Below are 21,286 nucleotides of genomic sequence, written 5' to 3' on the forward strand. Positions count from 1 at the left end.
AATATTACATACCATGTAGATTATTTTTTATATATATGTATGTTGTATGTACGATAAATATTTTGCATCATATTTGATTAACAATTGTGATAGATTGTTGCACTTATTATGGGGGGAGGGGGCGTGTGAACACATTGAGGGGTATCGATGAAATCGCTTAACTTTTTACATATGTATGCAAGTATATATGTATATATACGAATATATCCTAGGCTATGGCGTAGTTGCGTATGTTGTATATACATATGTATGTATGTCTCACATACAGCGATCATTTCATATTTACACTTTTGCACTTTAACACTTTCTTCCGTCGCTCTCTCTTCGCCTTGCACTGGGCATGGCCTTTGACATTTCTTCTTTTCTTCTAGTACAAACATATATGTAAGCATTAACACACATATATTTATTTATAGGTATGTATATGTGTATTATGTATATCAGTAGCTTTTGCGTTTTGTCACATTTCTTCTCGCACTTTATTTGCGCAAATCTGCAACAAAAGGTAAACAACCGAAAAAAATAGAAAAAAATATAACTATAGGGGAAATGGTTGGTAAACAACAACTACATATCTACATATGTATGTATGTTGTATATATGTAGTTGAGTTCGTTTTTGTTGCTGGAGGGGGCAGAGCGCAAACAGCGGCAGCATCAGCGGCAGTGGCAGCGCACGACGCCGTCCTTGCTAATATCCAAATGTGCATAGGCCGGCCGGCGTGTGCCGTTATTTCTGTGCTGGCGCCTCGGCCCTTTAATTTTTATTCATTGCTCTTTTAAATTTGTGTTAAAATTAATTTAATATTCTGCCACACATGTCAACAACAACGAAAAAAAAGCAGTAGTAGATATGTAGATGGAAACACTATGCGTCGCCGTAAATATTGGCCGAACGTGCTTGGGCGCCGGCGTTGCACATTTTATATTCTTGTATTTTTTTCAATTTCGGTTGCAGCGGAATATTAACAAACAACGAAAAAAAAACAACAAAAACCAACAACAACACAATAAATATCGTTTGATGCGCGCTTCCCGGGCGCGCGACAAACTCGCAGCAAGTAAAGACTGTGAATGGTAAGCAAGGCGCAAGGCGCAAAGCAGAAACGTCAGCTGCAGCGAGCGTGCGGCAGAGAGAAGAGAAGGCCGCCAAAGAGTAAGACTGGTGGTGGCGGTGTGAGAGAGAGACCGCACGCTCGCGCTTAAGAGAAACGGCCAATGACGGTGTGTGGCATAAATGAACCATGCGGAAAAACAAAAACAATAAGAGAAAAGTTCATTCACTTGAAGGGCTCGTTGTTGTTGTTGTTGCTGTTGTTGTGCTGTGCTGTAAGAGGAACCATCATGAAAAGAACTTCCAAATATTCGGTAAGTGTGTGAATAAATCTTGAAAATACGCGATATTAGCCTAATAGCTTTAAATATCAGCTTATCAAAAGTCGTGCGTGCTATTATTATTTTTTTTTTTAATGTTTATCTATAATGTGTATTTGAATATAAGTGTGCACTCGTATGTGTGTATGTACATATGCATGTACAAACATATGTGTATCATGAAGCTTTACGACTATGGGATACTCTCTGCCTGCACATGTATGTATGTACAACGAACACTATTTAGTGTTCGCGTAATTATTAGTTAATCGACGAAAAAAGCTTCACAAAATTCTTCCAACACAATTTTTCATAAAGTATGACCCGAAGCTATTTCATTATAAGGCTGGGAATCTTTCCCGAGTTAAATAATTTGGCCACCCCAATTAATTTGATTCCATTAAACAACCAAATAAAACTCATATTGTTTTTTATTATAATTTTTATATTTTATGTCAACAAACATTGACTGTAGCCATAAGGAAACAATATAATAATAACTTTTAAGCTAGGAAAGAGCCTAAATAGGGACAGCCAAAACATTTGCGTTTATCTTGGATTTCCGGGTTTTTCAAAAAGCCTAGAGCAAAACCCAATGGAGAACCTATGAGGTAAAATTATATTTATTTATATTAAATATAAAAATAAAAAATTTTGTTTGCCCCAGCTACTTATGTACATACGAATATTTGGTGGAGAACAAAGTCAAAAAAAAAAAACAATATTTATTTAAGAATATTATAAATAATAAAATACAGGCTATAATAAAATTTTGTTGTCCCAGCTACTGACATATTTCAAGCAAAACATAAAGTTGAAAAATAATGTAATGTAGAAAAAATGTTTAATAGAATATTAAGGAATATAAAGGATGTTATTTCTAAGCCACTTTCGAACCGCAAAGCTAGTAAAAAAAAAAATTACATTAAAAAATTCCAATGGAGAGATAATTTATAAACAAAAAAGAAAATATGTGCATATGTAAATTAAAATAAAACCACTCCCACATACCACGCGTACGCTACAAGGAACAGCAGACGATTGAGGATTTTCGGCGATGTATCGATATTTATAGGCAAGAAATCAGCTGATTTATGTCGGTATTGTAGAGACATAAGAACAGTGTTGCCAATTTGGCTTTTTCCCGCCAAATCAGGTTGTTTTTAAAACCAAATTGCGGGAAGCAGAAATTTTGGCTTTTGAAAAATGCATTTAGAACCATACAGCAACCACTTCAGCAAATTTCGCACTACCTTGAAGGTGCATACGAATATCATTTAAAATGTTGAACAAGATTATAATAACAACCTTTAGCACATATTTTGTAAAAAAGAATGTAGCTGTTTTTACGCTTTCCTAGCTTTATTTCAATCTCCTTCTAAAAAGTTGGCAGCGCTGCAAAAAAAGCCAAGCGGGCGAGGATACAAAGAGAAAATACACATACAAAACATACATAGATATGCCAACAGATTATTCGGATATGTTGTGTGTGGTTTTAATAAATTTAATGCATAATAACAAATTTGAAAATGTAAATTGCTGAGCACATGTTCTTTAAAAATTCTATAAAGTACAAATATTTACACATTTAATGTAATATTCTAACGAAAAAAATTATTAAATTAACCATAGCAAGCTCTTCCCAGTCGCATAAATTTAACAACCCGTAGTGTTGGCATTAATGAATTGTACAAATAATTGCGGCACATGCTCCAATTTTGTGGGTGTCGTCTGGCTGGCTCTGCAGGTGCTGGTTATGAATTTTTGACGCAAACGATTCAGCTGAAGCGCATTCATCGTCGTCGTGACTTTGACTGTATTTGTGCTGCCTTTGATGCGTAACTGGCCAAAGGCGCCGATCTTTACAGCACCAAGGATTTCCTTAATGATCTCCTGCATTATGGTGTCCAGCTCAAAGAGGTAGTTGGTGGCACCCAGCGGGGGCTGCAATAAAAAAGTGTGCAAACTAAGCCGGTTGCGTATCAATAGATGAACTAAGGTTTCATACATTCTGAGTGCTCTGGTTGGGTGGCAATGGCTTCGTCTCATACAACGCATTGTAAATGGCCTCCTTGTCGAGGCTGTCCTCTGGCATTAGGACAACCAGCGGGCTATCCCAGCGATTGTTGCTAGACGGTTCTTCGTAGCGCATGCAGAGCGCGTCAAAAACCTCACGGGTGTACGGCACATTTGAGTTGTTGGGCAGATTCAATGTATCCTCTGTCGCACTCTCACTCACAACATCGGGATCCTGCCGTTTTGTGTTGAATGTCCACGCCTGTTCCATGGGCAGGCAGCAGAAGAGTGTACATTGTGTGGTGCGTGCCGCCTTCGTCAAGCAAAACAATTCATAGCGATAACCTGAATTATGTTTGAGTTACAAGTTTACTCTCTTAATATTTTCGAAAGGCAGCGAACCTTTTATGTAATTGCCTGCATCTAAGATAACCACATCCTCCTTGTTTAGTTGTCGCGATGCCTCCGACTTCAGATCACTTCGCACAATCTTCTCCTTTTGCGAATCGCTGAAGTACGCATTCTTCTCAAACAATGCCTTCGGCACAGCCTCGTTCTCACTAATCAGATGCACGTTTTTCTCTCTGGTGAGAAAGTAATCGCGCAGCTCTAGAGCTCGCGTCGATTTGCCACTCGCTGGCAGCCCGGTGACCACCACAATTGGCATTCTAATCAATTTAGGCGGATAATTCTACTCAAGCTTGGGCAATTGTTTATATTAACCACAAAGCACTCCACTGTATCGATAAATAAAGTCAATTCAGCGCGTGGCTCCAGTGTTTAAAAATTACTTTTTCGTAAACTATCAAAGGTTTCCGTGACTATCGTTTTGGCCATCGCTATTATAAGCTAAATGAACCCTGAGAACATGGTTGTTGCGTTTTGGAAAGTAGCTAGAAAGTAGAAAGTAGCTATTAAAAACAAAAATTAAATGCACATTTCGATATTAAGTCACCTCTCACGACGCACCACTATCGATAACCAATAATCGATAGTTTGCGCAGTGCTGCCAATGCTGCTTCGAGGCTAGTGAAATGTAAACAAAAGGAAAGGTATTCTTATTATAATCACACCATGGCAGATCGGCGCAGACGTTTTCGAAATAATAACAACAAAAAGAACGCGGTAAGTTCAGGCTTAAAATGTTAGATGACAGTGTTAAGAATATCCCCAAATAATAGGAGGAGGCACAACCGACTCCTGTCACTATTGCACGCCGCGAAGATTCACGCGCCAACGTGCAGCCAAAAATATTGCTTAAAAAGGAGCAGGATGTGGGTAACAGCGGCAGTACCAGTACGAGCAGTAGTAGCAATAACCAGGAGCTGCCATATGCGGCCAAAACTATAATCGCCGGTCGCACCGATAGCCGCAGCAGCTGCGAACGCAGTCAATCCACCTCCGTCCAATCTGGCAGTGGCGTCTGCGGCTCCACAACAGCAACAAGCAGCAGCAAAGATAGGACAGATGGTGTCGCAGCCAGTACAACGCCTGTGGAGACAGTACCGCGCATGACCCGACCGATGCCAATAGTTGTTTCCAGTGGCATCTTCAATGCCAATGCACGGAAAATGTTTCACAAGACGAACACGGATTTCACAGTCGTTGGCGTCTTGGGTGCCCAGTGCGTTGGCAAGTCCTCGCTGCTGAATTTATTGACCACCGAGCGAGCGAGTGACTACGACTACTATGAGCATTTATTTGGTCCTAATGCCGATGCCTGCATATTTCCGACCCGACACAAATGCAAATCCACAAAGAATGTGCTGCGACCGCGCACGGAAACCACACAGTTTTTTATTACGAAGGAACGTATGGTGCTAATTGACACGGCACCGTTTCTGGGCAGCGTGGGCGCCAAGGAGGCGGAATATCTGGACACACAATCCGTGGCCACAATGGCGCAGCTAATCAGTCTCTGTCACGTGCTCGTAATAGCCTTTGATGAGATTAGCATGGAGCAGGTGCGTCTGGTTTACGCAGCAGTGCGTCTTCGGCCACGCGCCATTGGCAAAAACTATCTAAAAAATTTTCTGCCACATGTGATATTTGTGCGCACGCATGCCCAACGTCAGGACTTCGAGCCGGTGCAGCGGGAACGCCTGGAGAATCAGCTCCACCGGCTATATGGCAACACTGGCCTGCCCATTTATCGCGGACGTGGCGATGTTAAGCGTGTGAATAGCTTTTATATGCCAGAGGTGCACAACAATGAGGCGACCACCTATCATGCCAGCCTCAGCGATATCGTCCGCAAGTTTCGGGAGCGCGTCTTCAGCGCCACACGCCAACATATGTGTCTTAGCAACGACTTTAGCGAGGCCGCCTGGTTTGATTTGATCGGAGAGAGTATGCGTTTGGGTCAGCACTTCGAGAAGATATACGCGGAACTGAAGTCACGACATTTCGATGGAAAGCATCAAAATAAATGGAGGTTGGATTGCTGGCGAAGCTATGGAGGAGGGGATAGTCAGATTGCTGCCGGCATTTGGGAGAATCAATGCAAATAATAAATGGGAGTAATGTTTTTTATTAACTAAATAATGTACTCAATATTTGGTTTATCTTTATCGAACTTAGTCGATAACTAAACTAATCGTCCTGTGGAATCTAGCACTCGAATCATTTGGCAAGAATTGCGTCTGGGATGGTAAATGGGTGGTGGGCTGGTAATATACATATATACATATAGATATATGTGTGTGTTTTCATATTTACATGTTTGTCAGTGTATATGTGTATGTGTGTATCACATTTGCAAATCAGACGCTTGCTTCGTCTTCTCTTCTTCAGTCTCAAAGTGATTGTCTTCCAGTAATTGCGGCACCATGTCGCTCTTCTGTTCCTGCTGCTGATCCTGATTCACAATAAGATCGGTTGGCTCCTGTTGGGAGGCACTATTGCGACGACGTGTCGCTTGCTCGTTCTCGAACTTCGTTGGCTTCCTGCACAACCAGAAGAGACTCTCGTATTCGCTTTGCTTCATCGATTTCGGATTCTGTGCGTATTTGGTGCGCAAGCCCGTGCGCGCTTTTAGAATATCAAAGCCAATGCTCTCCATAATAATAACCAAATCCTCGTAGGTTGGTTCGATGCTATTCTGATCGCTTAAATCGCTGTAATGATACAGCAGGGGTCCGAGATTCACCCAAATGCCACCGGGGACGAGAATTCTGCAAAGATAGATAAGTTTATTCAAAAATTAGAGCAGTTTTCCGTTACTTACTTATAAATGGTGCGTATGAAATCGATTACATTATTGGCACAGTCGATGAAGAAGCATGTGGCCACACAATTGTACGTATTTGATGTCTTATAGACCTCTAGAAAGTCACCGGCAGCCATCTCGATGTGGCCTTTGGGCGGATTCAGTACCGGGCAGACGTCCGGAAAACGTACGGCTGCCACCTGATCGGCCCGATGCTTATTATTTACATACTGATGCACCCACGGATATAGAACATATTTGTTCTCATAATCGCAGCTGAAAATATAAACGAGTAGAATATACCCAAGTTCAATAAACAAAATATTTCTGTTCAGCACTTACAGATTCAGCACAAAGTTGGCAGCAATTAGCATAAAGTAGGAGAACTCGTTCCCTTCACAGGCGTAACCCCGACAGGCTAGTTCGTAGGTAAGGCGACCTAGGCCAGCACCTGGCACTAGAATCTTGATCTCATTCAAATTGCTGTGTAAATCGAAGAAAATTGTTTTATTTTAATTTTTCAAATTAGGAAAAGTATTGAAAATCGTTAGTATAGTTTGAAGACAGGTTTTTACTTACTATTCGCTGGGATTGTAGTATTCCTCGATGGCATCTATTATGGGTTTGTAGGACTGTTCGCGCTCTAGGGCGCCATCAGCGCTCCAATCGCGCGCAATCACCTTCAATGTTGACTGGGCCTTTAAAATTTTGATATGTTCAACAACTTCATCATCATCATTGTCACCAACAACAACTTTCTGTTAGGGCGGTTCGTTTTAGTCAAAATATTCACACACACATATATATACATATGTATATATATATATATATATATGTATATATAGAGATTATATAGTAGTATAATACACATGCATTGTACAGAGTTACGATTGGAAAAGGTGTGTTGTGGTAGAGGTTTGGTAATTGGCAACCGACAGAGAAATGGAAATAAAGAAAAATAAATAACAATAAGTTGTGGCTTATACAAGTAGGGGCCCTGATTCCAAACAGATTTCTTTTTAATCACTTCTCACTACCTTATGGCAAGAGAAATTGTTATTAGGGCGCCCAGAAAGGGCAAGATTGGCGCTTCAATAATAAATAAATAATTTAATGAAATTTCGGGGAAACTGTTTAAAATAGGAATGATAGAGCAGTATTTATTAACAACAGATCATAAGGTCTGAAAATATATTCATATACATATGTACATAGAAGCTAATGGCCGGATAATTTACATATCCGACATAGCATTGTAATAAACAAACATAGTTACGATTACACAATTCATATACATATGTACATATGTATGTATGTAGTATAAAAATATTATTTGTTAAAATATAACACAATTAAAACTAATTTTTTATAAGTGAAATAACTGATTTGAAAGATATTGGATTAAGGTTAGTTAAATCTATAAAATGTTTCGGATTGGATAACTATATGACGGATATAGTTCTTATACGAACACCTTCAATGTTTAAGATTTTATATTCAATTTAATTCAAGCTAAGAAATTTTTCAGACCGCATCACTTCACATGTACAGGGTGCGCCATCTTTTATGTCGGTATGTAAATATTGAATAACTTTGTCATTAGTGAACCGATTTACTTGAGTAGACCAGTGTTGAAAACCTCAGTTCAAGAAATTGTACATTGTACCAAATTAAATAAAAATATCTCATACTTGAAAATCGGTTGTTTATTTTCAAAGATATTCAATGTTTACATACCGACATAAAAGATGGCGCACCCTGTACAAAGTTATATACATAAATATATTTGATAGAGTTGTTGTTGTTTTATTAAAAAATCTTCTAATCGCTATTGCATTTATACTTGGTTTGCTTAGAAAATTGAACTAATTATTGCTTTAGTTCGGATCAGCATAGGATAAATAATAATTTACAGTATTCACAACAAAATAATATTAGAATTTCTTGTGAGATAGTTAAGTTCCGTAGTATTGCGATTGCAGGAACTTTGCGGCAACTTGCCGAAACAGGAATGGACTTGCAAATGATTGTGAAATAAAATTACGGCTTAAGGCGATTCAAAGAAGCACATATGTACATATGTATGCATGTATGTATATATGGGCATATACGTATGTGTGTATACACAAAAATACACATGCAAAGATATGTACATACATATGTTGCAAACATATGAATATCTATGTAATTAAAATAAATGTGTATTTTTACGAAAACACAGGGCTTGGGTACTTGTTTTTGTTGGAAACTCAAGAGTCAATTAAAATGTTTTATACTCACTTGTTCCATGTCCTCGTTCTCATAGTCATCGGTGGGCGATGGCGAACCCTTCTCGCCACTGGGGTAGAGCACAAGGTCACGCAAAATCTCTTTGATCACAGACTGGTTACTTTCGATGCAGAAGCGGACGCTGTCGAGATGTGTACGGTAATTGGAGAGCAGTTGCTGATCATCAGCTGACAGACTGTTAAGGTATGCCTCCGTTCTATTAAGGCGCCGATACGCGTATTTGCTGTTATGGAATGCAGAGATACATACATATAGACATATGTATGTACCATACAATATGTTAATAATTAAACATAGGACTTAATCATTGTGCACATATTTTTTGTTTGTTAAATATTGCGGAAAGACGTAGTGGTTGGTGGCGTTAGCACTTATCACAAAACTATGATGGACCCATCAGTGGGAGGGGTTAGAGAAATAAGCACCTGTAGGACTGGAAGGCCTTCTGCACTTTCTCAATGTGCCGACGCTCGCGCTCCTCGTCCTCCTCAGACAGGAATGGTTGCACCATTTCATTATATACCGGAAACGGCAAGGATTGCAGTACATCGCTCATTTTGAAAGTTCGCGTTTTTAACTATTCAACATTGCCCTCGCGTCTGGCTTAAATTCCGGTAAGCGTCTGTTATGTGTGACCGTATTGCAAAAAAACTTAAAAATGTTGAATTTATAAAATAATTTCTGCAAAGTGTAGAGCAACACTTACATTTTAGTGTGTTCATGGCAGCACTGTTGCATGCTAGGTGGCGCCACTGAACCCGCGTACAATTGGCTGTTGCGTACATTTTTAACTGCATTGTTGAACAATTCTTTTCATTGAGTGTCTATCGCTTGTGTTGTGTTTTTTAATTAGATTTATTAGTTTTTGTATTAATTGTGCAATTGAATTGGTTTGATTATTTGCCAGAGAATGCTGGAAACAAAAAGCATTGCCGCATTGGCTGAAACAATAACGACGCCAGTGCGCAAACGCAAACGTGAGACTCTGCCGCAGCCACCCTTAGCGGTGGTTGGTAAGGACAGCGAAGGCAACAACAACGTTGCAGCTGCCGTCGCGTCATGCTTCACAAATGCTGCCTTTAGCTCGACGCCAAAAAAGCTGGTTGCCCGTCGGCGTCTTTCAAAGGAAAACACCAATCCGTTTTTGCCACAATCTGCGTGCTTGGAGGTGAAGTCAATTGCAGATCTACAGGCTGAGGAACAGCAACAGCAGCAGCCGCAAATAAGTACGAATCCATTTGAGGTTGTGCGCCAACCGCAAAAGAAAAAGAAACGCGAACATGCCTGTTTCGAGAATCAGGGCTTGAATCTCGATCTGCCCGAGAAGCAGTTCAATCCGTATGAGGTGAGCTCAGATGGTGCTTCAAATAGAACCAATAATTAAACTTTGTTTGTTTTCTAGGTCATACGTACTACGAACACGCCTTCCAAGTGCTTTGTCAACCAGGCCCTCAATGTGCGTGGAAATGATGCGCCCGCCTCCCTTAATCCTTTCGAAATTCACCGCCCCAGTGAGGCATCTGTGGCGGCCTGCAACCGTGCGGGTGTGGAGAATCCCGCTCTTGCCGAAGATCCGCTGCCAACGAACCTAAAGATCGGCTTACCCTTTGCTCCCAATCTGGGATGCCGCATTGATTTTAAGGGCCTATCACTGGCACAATTGACACCGAGCAAACTCTTGGCCGAGAAGCTAGTGTTCTCGCCCGTGATGGCGCCAAATCGTTCCTCCCTGGGCGCTATCAGTGAGGAAACTACAATGGATATTGGCAAGGAGTTGGATCGCTATCAGCTCGAACTCGAGAATAGCATCAATGAAGCGAAGCTGCGTAAAAACGGCGTAGTGCTGGAGACGGAGAGCCAAGATGTGCTGGTGGTGGAAGAAAAACAACAATTGGAGACGGCTCAGGAACATATAGAGCTGGAACGACGCACGATCTGCATACGCAGAAGAACGCTGACGGAAATTAGTGAAGTGCCAGAGGAGCTGGAGGAGTCACTGCCTGAGGAAAAGCCACAGGAGCCCGCTGCCGCTTTAGAAGTGCAGCCAGCGAAGGAAGAGGAGCCGGTGGATACGGAGACGGAGGAAAATACCGATGTGGCTTATGCCTCTGACTCGGAAGAGGAGGAGCTGGAATTTAAGGCACCCACACGCTTTGTGCGCGCATATCGTCCAGCCGCCGCCTCCATTGAGCAGCTAAGAACCGTCAGCAAGGAATCTCTGCATTCGGTCGGCTCCAGCCAGTCCACAAAATCGGGCGAGACCCGTGCCAGTCGTGCTGTCGGTCACATAATACGCAAATCCCTGCGACGACTCATGCATCCAATGCAGCAACATCCGCACCCAGTTGAAGAACAGCACAAAAGCTCGCCTGAGAAGCATTCTCACAACATTATGAGCAGCATACGTCACAGCCTGAGGCGACGCACCCACAAAAGTGCGGTTGCGACTGAGGAGTCGAAACCGGCAGATATATCCATCATAGATGTCAGCGAGCGCACCATGAAGCTGCGTTCCAACCTGCCAGAGACTGAATATATGCCCATCGAGCATCTTACCAACGAGAAGAAGCACACACTACGAAACAGCATTCGGCACTCGACACGCGCCCTCCGCCACGTCTTTCACAAAAGCCAGGACTATGCCACGGCCAAATAAATAGAAGTTCTTGAGCAGAATTCCTCACACCATCTGCCGATTTCGCATCACCTAATCATAGCCCCATACTGCACCCAAAGATTGACTTCAAAGCGCACCACAAAATATATATTTATTAGGATTTAATTATTTAAGATTTTTTTTACCCCCTATATGGTTAATATTTTTGCACTTTTTATGCACATTTTTTTGCTAGTTTATTAAAAAAAAAATGTTTATACAGTATGTACTTGTATATGAATTATGCTTCTACAATTATGTTTTTCTATAAATTGTTGAAGAAAAACCGAGAATGGACGGCATGGATGTTCTCTAAAAATATATTTTATGTATATTTTAAATTGCTTCTTTTTTATTTGTTTAAAGAGGATTTACAAAATAAAGTCAAATTTTCAATCAATGATTTATATAATTTGGTTTTATTTGTGTCGCAAAACTAGACTGTCGCTGGAAAATTTTGAAATTAAAAACTACCAATTCCTACAAAATTAACAACAATATCTAACAACGAAGCTGTCTTGTTGGGGTAGTTTTATTTTATTTCCCAATCGCAGCACAAAATAGAGATGTTTATAGATTTAGAATATAATTAGGGTAATACAATAATAATTTTAAAACGAATGTACATTAAAACCAAAAAAAATATATTTTATTCTCAAAAACAAACTAATAATTTTTTTAAATGTAGAAAACTTCCCTACTTTTGAGTTAATTTCCTTCTGAAAACCAGTATAAGTATAAGGGAAGTAGGTAAGATTAGAAATATTTTCTATAATACTAGTCCTACCAAGATTTGTTTCCATGGTCAAACAGACGAACGGACATGTCTTTATTTTTCGGTTTAATAAATTGGAGAAGAAAGTATTTTCTAGCACTGGAATGAGGAATGGGGGCTGTAATCTCTCAAATAAAGAATAATAAAGGGAGATTTTGTATAACCTAAAACAACATTTTCCTGAGTGCACATTACCAGAAAACCCACTACGGAATTATAAGAGTAATTAGATGTAAGAAAAATACCATCTTAATAAAGTTTTCCGCTTAACAGCAAAATGAACACATATTTAGAAATTTTGTTTTCCAATCGAATGGATTTCAATTTCAATTGCTAATTTTTGTGATTTTTGTCGCTTTTCTAATTTTAAAAGAATTTTCTTAACTTAATTATCATTTCCTTATTCTTAAGGGTTTTTTCGTTTTAGAACGTTTGCATTTCTTTGAGTGTAACATTTCAGTTCGTGCTTGTTGTGCAAATTAACAACTTCTAGTTCTAAAATAGACTTTCAACAATTTCCTTTTAGTGTGAAAACTCAAGCTGGACAAGCCCTAAGAGATGTACAAAAAACGACTGAATATTTCCGAATTACTTTTGATTTCGTTCACTTTACAGGCATATCTTAATAGCTAAATATCGGAATATTTCTGTCATGAACTCTAAATATAACTTGCAATTTCCCAGAGTCTGAGTATGAGTGGTTCTTCTTTTTTATTCTCAAAAATAATATTGAATTTCTATGAATTTGCAGAAATATCAAGAAAATGTTCTTTCCTTTCCCAGGAATATCTAAATATCGGCTAATTTCTTCTAAATAGTATACGTATTTCTGAATTTATTTTAGCAACCAGCAAAATCTGAATGTTTCAGAGCTTCTTTTACTTTCCATGAATATTTAAATATCGACCGAATTGTTCAATGTCTGAATATTTCAGAACTATTTTCCATTTCCGAAATATTTAAATGTCGGCCCGTCTAAATATTTCTCAATTTGTTGCCCTTTTCAGGGAAATTTAAAATCTAAATATTTCTGATTTTATTTCACTTTCCAGGCATAATTAAATATCGGCCATTTCTTTTCAACCTATTCGGGCAATTAGCACCCAAAACTAGCCTTCTGTTCCTGGAATGGAGAGTAATTGGCCAACTTGTTAAAATCTAAAAATTATAATTTCTTTAAAGTCTGGAGTGATTGTGAGGGCTTGTGTATACAGAGTGAGTGCTGATGGATATTTTTGAAATTAGAGCTCGGATGTACTTCACTTGTAAACGGTCTGCAGCAGTGGCCGGCGGCGTTGCTCCATCGGCTTGTAGGCGTGCTGATAGACGCTGGCTAGGCGCCAGTGCTCTGGATAGCCACCTTGGCCGGCACCGCCTCCTTGACTGCGGAAAGGGGGCACTAGGGTGTCGATGTCGTAGTTTTTCTTTGAGTAGGGGTTGCGGGGGCGTGGCACCACCAGAACGCGACTGCCACTGGCGCCACAGGCATCATTCGCGCCCACAAAATCGCCGACGGCATTGTGCTTTGGCACACCGACCCGAAAAGCCGCCTTACTGGTCATACAGTGAGAAAATGGGGATGTCTGACAGCATTTCTGTGCCGGCGCCGGCGCCACCTTATGGCAAAGACGGCGGGTCGGCCGCCGTAGCAGCGACAATGCGTCGCGTTTGCATGCCGGCCCCGCCGGACGGCAGCCGTGGTCCAGTAGTGCGCCGCCATCGCAGCCACCTGTGCCGGTATCGGGTCCCAAATACTTCTCCCGCAGTGCTTGATATGTTTTATCGGTAAGCATGGGTGAGGATTGATATTGTTTGGCCAACCGATTGGGCATGCCACAACCACCTACACCTACACCTCCGCCTCCGCCTCCACCCCCGCTGCCAATTCCGCGCCGACAGTGGGAGGCGCTTGAGTCTCGGGATACGCTGCGAGCTCTTGGAGGCGGTGGTCCATAATCGCAGGCACAATTGTTCTCGCGTTCAATATGCCGTCCACCAAAGTCGGTCTTGCGACGCAGTATGTCCTTGTCGAAGAAGTCGGCCTCGCCTAGCGTATTGGTAAAGATGCCGGCAGAACGTCCCAGATCGCCCATGTTCTCCTCGCGTGGCGTCTTAACGCAGGTGAAGACGGCCGGTCCAGCCGACTCATTGGAGCCGTCGATGTGTCTACTGGGTCGTGGCTCATCTGTGGGATTGGCGGGCTTGTAGTCCCAGCAGATGGCCAGATCCATGGGTCCCATTTTTTTGGTAGGTGCCGAGCCAATTCCACGAAACGTATCGCCCACATAGGCCTTTGGCACCACACCTCCACCAGTCTTGGGACGGTACACCCGCAACTTGGTGCAGTGCGTCGGACCGGCATTGTGCGTCTTTACGCCAACGCCAGTCGCAATGGGATCGATGTCGAGCGCGAGTCCCCCATGGCCGCCGCTAATTTGAGCTTTCCGAAAGGCGAGATCTGCAACACAATCGGGCAGAGGCTGGTGGTCCAGATTATCTTGATGCATACGCTTGGCCAGCTCGAAGTTGGCGTAAGCTGGCACCACCGGGGAGGGGCAGCGCTCGTTTGGCTTCTCGGTTATGGAATGCAATGGCATTTTCTTGATTAGATCCGGATCGGCTGAGTAGTCTGGCACCGTCACCACAGGCGGCAGTGTGGGCACCACTGAGGTCAGCTCCTTGCCCGTCCCAAAGCCGACGGTTGAGGGCAATGGCGCTAGATCTACAATATCGCTGCTGGTGTCCAAATGACCGGCGTAGCGGGCTTGGGCAGCAGCCAAGGCCGGAAACTGTCGTCCCGCCGCCGAATTGACTTCTCTAGCAGCCTCTGCCGCACTACGGTACTTATTTGGGGCCGGGCACTCGTGATCGCCGAGGTAGAGACGATTCAAGGGCAGTTCGCGTTCCACGCCATTGTCTCGATCCCGCTTCTCGTCCAGAAGCAGCTGATGCGAGGGTAGACGGTACTTTGGCTCGGTGAGATCGCCGGGTGTATACGTCAAATCTGGCGGCTTGTAGCTGCTGGTGGCGGCTAATTGTGACATGGTTGGATACAATCAATTATCTTGAGCAATCGGAACGGTCGGAGGTAGATGATTGGTAATGATGATGATGATGATGATGTTGTTGTTAATGATTCGGAATGCAATGGATGAGAGGGATCAAGTATTTGGATGATGAGTGGCATATAAAAGTAACTACTGGGTGCATAGTGCGATAGTGTCAGCCTGGCTCTTCATTTAACCTTAATCCTTAACCGAATCCTTAGTTATGCCGCGGCTTGCGTCTGTAGTTGAAGGCCGTTATTGGCCGTTTGCGCTCGATATCCTTCTCATCAATCACCTCTATTACCGTATTCGGAGGCAGGGATATACGTTCCTCGGACACGCTATCCCGCGGCTGCGATATAGGTAGTAGGGGGATCAGTGCGTGGTGAGGTTGAAGGTGCGAATGGGGAGTAGGAAGAAGAAATTGGACATACCGTTGGTGCGTCGCACTTGCGATGGTAACAGCGACAACTGCGCTTTTGGGCGGCAACTAATTTCTTAAGCCCCTCACACTTTGTTTGGCATCCCTTCGGCGTGGCCCAATAGGGGTCTTCCTTGACGCCAACCGTGTCGTGCTGGTCGCACGGGTGCAGTCTCTTCTTGTTCTCGCAATGGCACAGATCGCGTGGAAAGTGCCGAAATTTGTAGCGCCCGCTCAGACAGACATCGTAGAACTTAACGAAGCTGTGCGTGATGCGCAACGGCAACTCGTAGGTGGTGCGGTAAAAGCCGAACGGATTCTTGTCCCTGCAACAGCCATTATTAGGATAAAGCTTGTGATTTTATAATATCTCGATCCCAGACCCTATGGACACTTGCTATCCCAGGAAAATGCTGATTGGTGTGTGGCTTTTGATTTAATTAGTCCCCAGCCCTACCCTTATCAATAGTCCCCACTAAAGTGTTGCTTTTAATCTCAAAATATTTCGTCCTACACCTATAGAGCCTAAACATTCTTGCCATAATAAAATAGCCCTCATTAAAGCGCCGTTAAGGACTTCATAATATCCCTTAACCCATCTTCTTTGTTCACCCACGAGTGAAATCTACAGCTCATCGCTAATGACGCTTAGAATAATATAATTCCGTCAGCTTACATTAAAGATCTAGGTGATTCCCCTTACAAAGTTTTAAACTCCTTTCGCGAATTGCCTCAAATGGTGCAAAATTCTCTCGACTCTCTATTCCAATAGTGCTGATAGTGCCTTATGATAGAATATAGATAGTAGCTAACAGAATCAATAGATTCTGAAACTTCAAAGGAAAAGCAGTAACACTTTTATTATCTATTAAGTGTCCACTCTGAGTTGGTCTACCTTTGTTTCTATTTTTCACATAAAAATATTTGAGAGTGGAAATATTTCTATTTTCCACATAAAAATATATGAGAGTGGAAATATTTCTATTTTCCACATAAAAATATTTGAGAGTGGAAATATTGTATATATATCATGTATTAGGAACTTACCGACGGGCGTGGGGCAGCAACCGTCCGTTGTTATCGGCAATGAATGTCACGTTCGGGCGACGGTCCCGTGGCCGGGGCGGGTAAGTGCGCGGAAACTCCCAGTTCCTCAGGCCCTTTGGACGAAAACGATCCTCGAACTGCAGGCGATGGAATCAAAGAGTATATAAGTAGTTAGGGGGGCAGCCACCTGTTAAAATTTAGCCTCATCCTCTTCAAACTCCCGTGTGGATATTTCTGTGTTTGTGTTTGTATGTGCGAATATGCTCGTGTCAAATGGGTAATGCTGTTATTTATGGGCGTCAAACAAACCAATTGATAAAAAGTAGAGAGAACCCTCCTCAGCTGCAGCCCACCATCCCGCCAGCACACTACCACCCCACACTAGCAACCCCTAAACTGCAGCAGCAGGAGCGGCAATTACACGCCGTAATCTCTGTGTTGGAACATGTGTAAAAAAGCATTTAGCCTAATACCACTTAATGCCGTGTTTGCCTTTTTAAAAAGTCCGGCCAGCCGGTGCAAAACTTGCTTCACAGAAGCCAAGCCAGTGTCCAAATCATTTATCAACTTTGCAGCTGGCTCTTATTTTTGAAAACTGCCTCTAGTAGTCTAGAGGTGATGGGGAGACTAACTATGCCTTCATCTTGGATCCCTAGGATGCTTTCCATTTCAAAGTGGATAGCTCGGAGACCTCAGGAGGGCAATTGGTTGTTGATTTGAAGTCCTCCTATGAATATTGGAGTCTTAAGCTCCACTTTCAAGGGTTGCGAAATTGAGGAGAGTAATTGGTTGACTCTTATTTTGAATTTTAGAATTCTAGAAATGGCCTCCATTAACTAAACATAGTGTTAACCCAAAGTTAGTTTCGGAGATCCACTTTGAAAGGTTTAGAAATTCGGGAGAGTAATTGGTTGACTCTTATTTGGACTTTTAGAATTCTCGTAAGACCTTTCGTATGGCTTCCAGAAACTAAACTAGTGTTAACCCAAAGTTGGTCTCGGAAGCTCTACTTTCAAGGGTTCAGAAATTCGGGAGAGTAATTGGTTGACTCTTATTTCGAATTTTAGGCCTCCAGCAACTTAACATAATGTTATCCCAAAGTTTTGGCTCACCAGACTGCCTCCTATTTCCTAAGGCCCCTTATGTCTTCAGTAGGCTAGTGCTGCCTGTCTCCATATATGTTGATGACCCCCAAGTCGCTTCCCACGGCCACTTCAATTGCTTGCGGAGCTCAGGAGGACAATTTCAATTAACAAATGCAAATTGCTCGGTAATTTGATACGCAGCGCCCACCAACTTGTCAACAACTTGATTGAACACTTCATGGTGTGTCCCATCCCCCTGGCAGGGCCACACAGGCACGTGCCTAAGTCGCGTGCTGAGGCGGTAGTGGTTACAGCATCACATCAACACCAACAGGAATGGGGGGGGGGGGGAGGTTAGCCGTTGCTAGTGTAATTAAATTTACACGGCAATTACACAACACACATAATCGTATAGAGATACGCATCTCTCTGGTGATCGAGGCAAGCCATCAATGATGTTTCCGGAAATCGAAACAGCTGAACACTGACACGACTGAGACCACTGCCACTTGTCAAGCGCGTAATATACAAATTGATTTTAAACTCAATTAGCAACAAAAGAGAGACGAAGAGGCGTTTAAAGCCAGAGATAACAAAAGAGCAGGAGGACAACAGGACAGGGATGGAGTGGTGTAGAGATAACTGCTGTGTGCTGGAACCAGCAGTAAGCACATATAATTCAGGTTACCCCATGCCGTGTCATTCCAGCGAGCGATGATTTTTATGCCAACCCTCTGGGGTGCAATTTATCACATGTCCTTTGTGTCGCTCTGAGGATTAAACAGTCAAAAAGCTAGGCAGGCGAGTAGTGCACGTGCACAAGTTGCAACCAACTGTCCGACTTCAACTCCAACTTCAACATCAGTCCACCTACCACATCCACATCCATCTCCACCTCTACGGACAATTCCATTTCCACTTACTTCAATTGACACTTAAGCTAATTTCACGCTACGTTGCCACTATCCAGGACTGCAATCGCCTTCAGGAAGGACCCGCTTGCTAGCTTGCACTCAATTTTCACAGCCGCGACCTACCAATAACAATTATTTATTTTATTAGCTATACATTTCCAATTCAGACTGAGCTGACACTGATACGGCAACCAGCTCTGCGTCCGTTTTCCCGGATGTTGTTTTCTTTCTTTTCTTTTGGAGGTCACCTTTGGAGGCTGCTTTATCAGGCACCGAAATTTTTGGGAGAAGCCCGTTTGGTCCCGTTTGCAAAAATCACTTTAGTGGTATGTGGTGGTGAGTGAAGAAATTCCGTTATTATTGTAAACGAGTTGCGTGGCAATGGTCGCCCTCTGGCCAGCGGGAAGTGCGGCAGTTGGGGTCCCCGTTACCAAGTAAATAAACTTAACTGTCGCTATTTCCCATATGCATGGGAATTGGCAGCCTTAGCATGGGGAATGGGGGCCTAATACGTCATCAACTGGGAAACAGGCCACCCGACAAATAGATCAACAGTTGAATTCAGAGAGCTTGCCTTCTTCTTCTTGCCTTAAACTTGGGCTGTTCTTTTTATTCCTTATAATAAATCGACTTAAAGGTATGAAAATACTTCTCTTCTAGACTTTCCTTTTTTTTACCCATTTTCGCTTAAAGGGTTATGCGATTAAAAACAGGTTTCAGATATAAACGTATAATCAAAAAATGTGATTTCTAACCAAACATCTATTTTAATTTTAAAAAACTTTCATCTGAGGTTTTATTATAAAAGCTTCCAATATCTTTCATTTCAGTAAGCTTTTATTAATTATAATAATTATTCATTTTTAGTTTTTTTACGGTTTATCTTCAAACGCGTTTTTATAAATATGAGAAGGTATTTTTGTATTCCTACTAAGTTTGTTCAAAGCCTGTGTTAGCCAATTATGTGCATGTTCGAAATAAACACATACTCGTATAATTCGGCAGAAGTTATAGTTATACATACATGCCATAGACTTGACCATCTTTACGTTCGGTCCGTTTGTTTGTTCATCCGTCTGTCTGTATGAGCCTCGAAAACTTTAAAACCATAACAACTGCGGCCACCAAACTTGGCATGCAGACTTGTATTGTTCATATACATACTTAGTTTATTTCTAATCATATAAGCTATCACTATTTTATATAGCTGTCATAGGAAGGATCGGCGAACAGATCATTTTTTGGAAAAATAACTATTGTTATGAAGATTTTTAGCCAAATTTTTGATGTACATATATATGAGTTGCTTGTCATAACTCTTCACTCTTTCTGAAGTTTCCATCAAATCGATACACTATATCATATAGGTTATAGGAATACACGGCGAAAACTTAACAACTAACCAAGTTTGTTACTTCCCTTACTAAAGAAGCTTCTTAAAGCTATAGCTTGTCGCCTGGCGGTACTTTCTGGAATGTATTGTGGGTGCAAGTTTCGACAACTGCGCTATTAATAGTATACATTGGGGCCAGGCTGTTTACGGTTTACGGTTACCCGTGACACCGGTACCAAGGGGCTTGACGATGCCGCCCACAAAATTGCTTGAAACTAGGCCGCTAGCAGCCATTCCCCAGTCAGACAGTCCAGTCCAGTCTACATCCTGGTAGTGTTTTGGACTCACCTGCAGGGCGCTAAAATGATACGACATGTTGATCTGGTTCTGAGGCTGAGACTGACGTTCAATGGTGAGTGATTTGGAACTATTTATGAAACCAAAACGAAATTTTTGTAACACCTACGAGTAATTTTGGGATATTTGAACATTAGGTCTGCTATTGCTCTGAATTTTCGGGGCTACTATGTTAAAAAGCTCCGCCCCTCCGCCCCTCCATCGCCCCACCACAACCCAGTCGAACGTTTTTGTGGGGCGTTGCCAAACCGAACCGTGGAACTTTTGAATACAAACAACCCCCCAAGTGGATGACAGGAAATTTTGCGGAGAGGGGGCTGAGTCGCCAGAAGCAGGCACTAGAAGCTGGAGGCTGTTGGACGCAGCTGGCTGGTTGCCATAAAGTGGCAAAGCAAATGAAAGAGCCGGGACTGGCAGCTGGGCACCAGAGCAAGCCTACACTGAGAAAAAAAAAACATAACATTTGATATTTTGTGGTTAAATGTTGCTTATTAATATGAAGCCCAAAAATTGTAAATATGTAAAATGTTGAACAGAAGACATATCGGTTATAGAATTGATGTATTATTTATATTTTCGACGATTTCATATCAAAAGAAAGCATTTGTTTCTACACTTGGCAGAAATTCTCAAGTGCATAGAAAATAAAATATTATAAATGTAAGCTAAGATTTTTGCAAAAAATAAAATGGGTCTATTCATCTAAATTTAGGCACTTGAGAAGAAAACGCTCTTAACTGTAGAAGCATTAGAAGTGCTTCTTGT

General features: G+C 42.0%; 6 protein-coding genes across 7 annotated transcripts; 2 read left to right on the plus strand and 4 right to left on the minus strand.

Moving 5' to 3' along the window:
• Window positions 1–2,863: 2,863 nt before the first annotated feature.
• LOC115627294 (protein KTI12 homolog) lies at window positions 2,864–4,117 on the minus strand. Its single transcript, XM_030522926.1, has 3 exons — window positions 3,792–4,117; window positions 3,382–3,734; window positions 2,864–3,317 (listed from the first exon to the last, which is right to left on the minus strand). The coding sequence occupies exons 1-3, from the start codon at window positions 4,054–4,056 to the stop codon at window positions 3,030–3,032; spliced, it is 906 nt and encodes a 301-aa protein (XP_030378786.1). The 5' UTR covers window positions 4,057–4,117; the 3' UTR covers window positions 2,864–3,029.
• Window positions 4,118–4,461: 344 nt separating this feature from the next.
• Window positions 4,462–5,998, plus strand: LOC115627138 (protein SMG9). Its single transcript, XM_030522714.1, has 2 exons — window positions 4,462–4,514; window positions 4,571–5,998. The coding sequence occupies exons 1-2, from the start codon at window positions 4,464–4,466 to the stop codon at window positions 5,897–5,899; spliced, it is 1,380 nt and encodes a 459-aa protein (XP_030378574.1). The 5' UTR covers window positions 4,462–4,463; the 3' UTR covers window positions 5,900–5,998.
• Window positions 5,904–9,471, minus strand: LOC115627139 (carnosine N-methyltransferase). 2 transcript variants are annotated; one of them, XM_030522716.1, is made up of 6 exons: window positions 9,312–9,471; window positions 8,878–9,109; window positions 7,177–7,295; window positions 6,940–7,080; window positions 6,616–6,873; window positions 5,904–6,562 (listed from the first exon to the last, which is right to left on the minus strand). In XM_030522716.1, the coding sequence occupies exons 1-6, from the start codon at window positions 9,440–9,442 to the stop codon at window positions 6,139–6,141; spliced, it is 1,305 nt and encodes a 434-aa protein (XP_030378576.1). In that variant the 5' UTR covers window positions 9,443–9,471; the 3' UTR covers window positions 5,904–6,138. The 2 variants fall into 2 exon arrangements, with proteins under 2 accessions (XP_030378576.1, XP_030378575.1); XM_030522715.1 differs by having other exon boundaries at window positions 7,177–7,355.
• A 325-nt stretch (window positions 9,472–9,796) lies between these two features.
• LOC115627277 lies at window positions 9,797–11,705 on the plus strand. Its single transcript, XM_030522907.1, has 2 exons — window positions 9,797–10,231; window positions 10,289–11,705. Exons 1-2 carry the CDS (start codon window positions 9,797–9,799, stop codon window positions 11,540–11,542), a joined length of 1,689 nt encoding a protein of 562 aa, XP_030378767.1. The 3' UTR covers window positions 11,543–11,705.
• Window positions 11,706–13,468: 1,763 nt separating this feature from the next.
• Window positions 13,469–15,387, minus strand: LOC115627296. Its single transcript, XM_030522929.1, has one exon. It carries the CDS (start codon window positions 15,359–15,361, stop codon window positions 13,577–13,579), a length of 1,785 nt encoding a protein of 594 aa, XP_030378789.1. The 5' UTR covers window positions 15,362–15,387; the 3' UTR covers window positions 13,469–13,576.
• LOC115627297 (protein Flattop homolog) lies at window positions 15,289–20,598 on the minus strand. Its single transcript, XM_030522930.1, has 5 exons — window positions 20,513–20,598; window positions 16,833–16,969; window positions 15,799–16,111; window positions 15,562–15,716; window positions 15,289–15,348 (listed from the first exon to the last, which is right to left on the minus strand). Exons 1-4 carry the CDS (start codon window positions 20,537–20,539, stop codon window positions 15,582–15,584), a joined length of 612 nt encoding a protein of 203 aa, XP_030378790.1. The 5' UTR covers window positions 20,540–20,598; the 3' UTR covers window positions 15,289–15,348; window positions 15,562–15,581.
• Between the last annotated feature and the right edge of the window lie 688 nt (window positions 20,599–21,286).

Source organism: Scaptodrosophila lebanonensis, unplaced genomic scaffold, assembly GCF_003285725.1.
Source record: "Scaptodrosophila lebanonensis strain 11010-0011.00,11010-0021.00 unplaced genomic scaffold, SlebRS2 tig00000092-arrow-pilon, whole genome shotgun sequence".
Taxonomy (NCBI): domain Eukaryota; kingdom Metazoa; phylum Arthropoda; class Insecta; order Diptera; family Drosophilidae; genus Scaptodrosophila; species Scaptodrosophila lebanonensis.

Excerpts from the sequence above, each read along its gene's own strand:
- LOC115627139 (XM_030522715.1), bottom strand. The coding sequence starts at position 9,442 with ATGAGCGATGTACTGCAATCCTTGCCGTTTCCGGTATATAATGAAATG. Across the intron at positions 7,081-7,176 it reads TACTACAATCCCAGCGAATA|CAATTTGAATGAGATCAAGA; the intron begins GTAAGTAAAAAC and ends CGATTTACACAG. Across the intron at positions 6,563-6,615 it reads TTCATACGCACCATTTATAA|AATTCTCGTCCCCGGTGGCA; the intron begins GTAAGTAACGGA and ends CTATCTTTGCAG.
- LOC115627138 (XM_030522714.1), top strand. The coding sequence starts at position 4,464 with ATGGCAGATCGGCGCAGACGTTTTCGAAATAATAACAACAAAAAGAAC. Across the intron at positions 4,515-4,570 it reads ATAACAACAAAAAGAACGCG|GAGGAGGCACAACCGACTCC; the intron begins GTAAGTTCAGGC and ends CCCAAATAATAG.
- LOC115627277 (XM_030522907.1), top strand. The coding sequence starts at position 9,797 with ATGCTGGAAACAAAAAGCATTGCCGCATTGGCTGAAACAATAACGACG. Across the intron at positions 10,232-10,288 it reads AGCAGTTCAATCCGTATGAG|GTCATACGTACTACGAACAC; the intron begins GTGAGCTCAGAT and ends TTTGTTTTCTAG.
- LOC115627297 (XM_030522930.1), bottom strand. The coding sequence starts at position 20,539 with ATGTCGTATCATTTTAGCGCCCTGCAG. Across the intron at positions 16,970-20,512 it reads ATCATTTTAGCGCCCTGCAG|TTCGAGGATCGTTTTCGTCC; the intron begins GTGAGTCCAAAA and ends CATCGCCTGCAG. Across the intron at positions 16,112-16,832 it reads TTGCTGCCCCACGCCCGTCG|GGACAAGAATCCGTTCGGCT; the intron begins GTAAGTTCCTAA and ends TGGCTGTTGCAG.
- LOC115627294 (XM_030522926.1), bottom strand. The coding sequence starts at position 4,056 with ATGCCAATTGTGGTGGTCACCGGGCTGCCAGCGAGTGGCAAATCGACG. Across the intron at positions 3,735-3,791 it reads TGCAGGCAATTACATAAAAG|GTTATCGCTATGAATTGTTT; the intron begins GTTCGCTGCCTT and ends AACATAATTCAG. Across the intron at positions 3,318-3,381 it reads CCAACCAGAGCACTCAGAAT|CCCCCGCTGGGTGCCACCAA; the intron begins GTATGAAACCTT and ends TTTTTATTGCAG.
- LOC115627296 (XM_030522929.1), bottom strand. The coding sequence starts at position 15,361 with ATGTCACAATTAGCCGCCACCAGCAGCTACAAGCCGCCAGATTTGACG.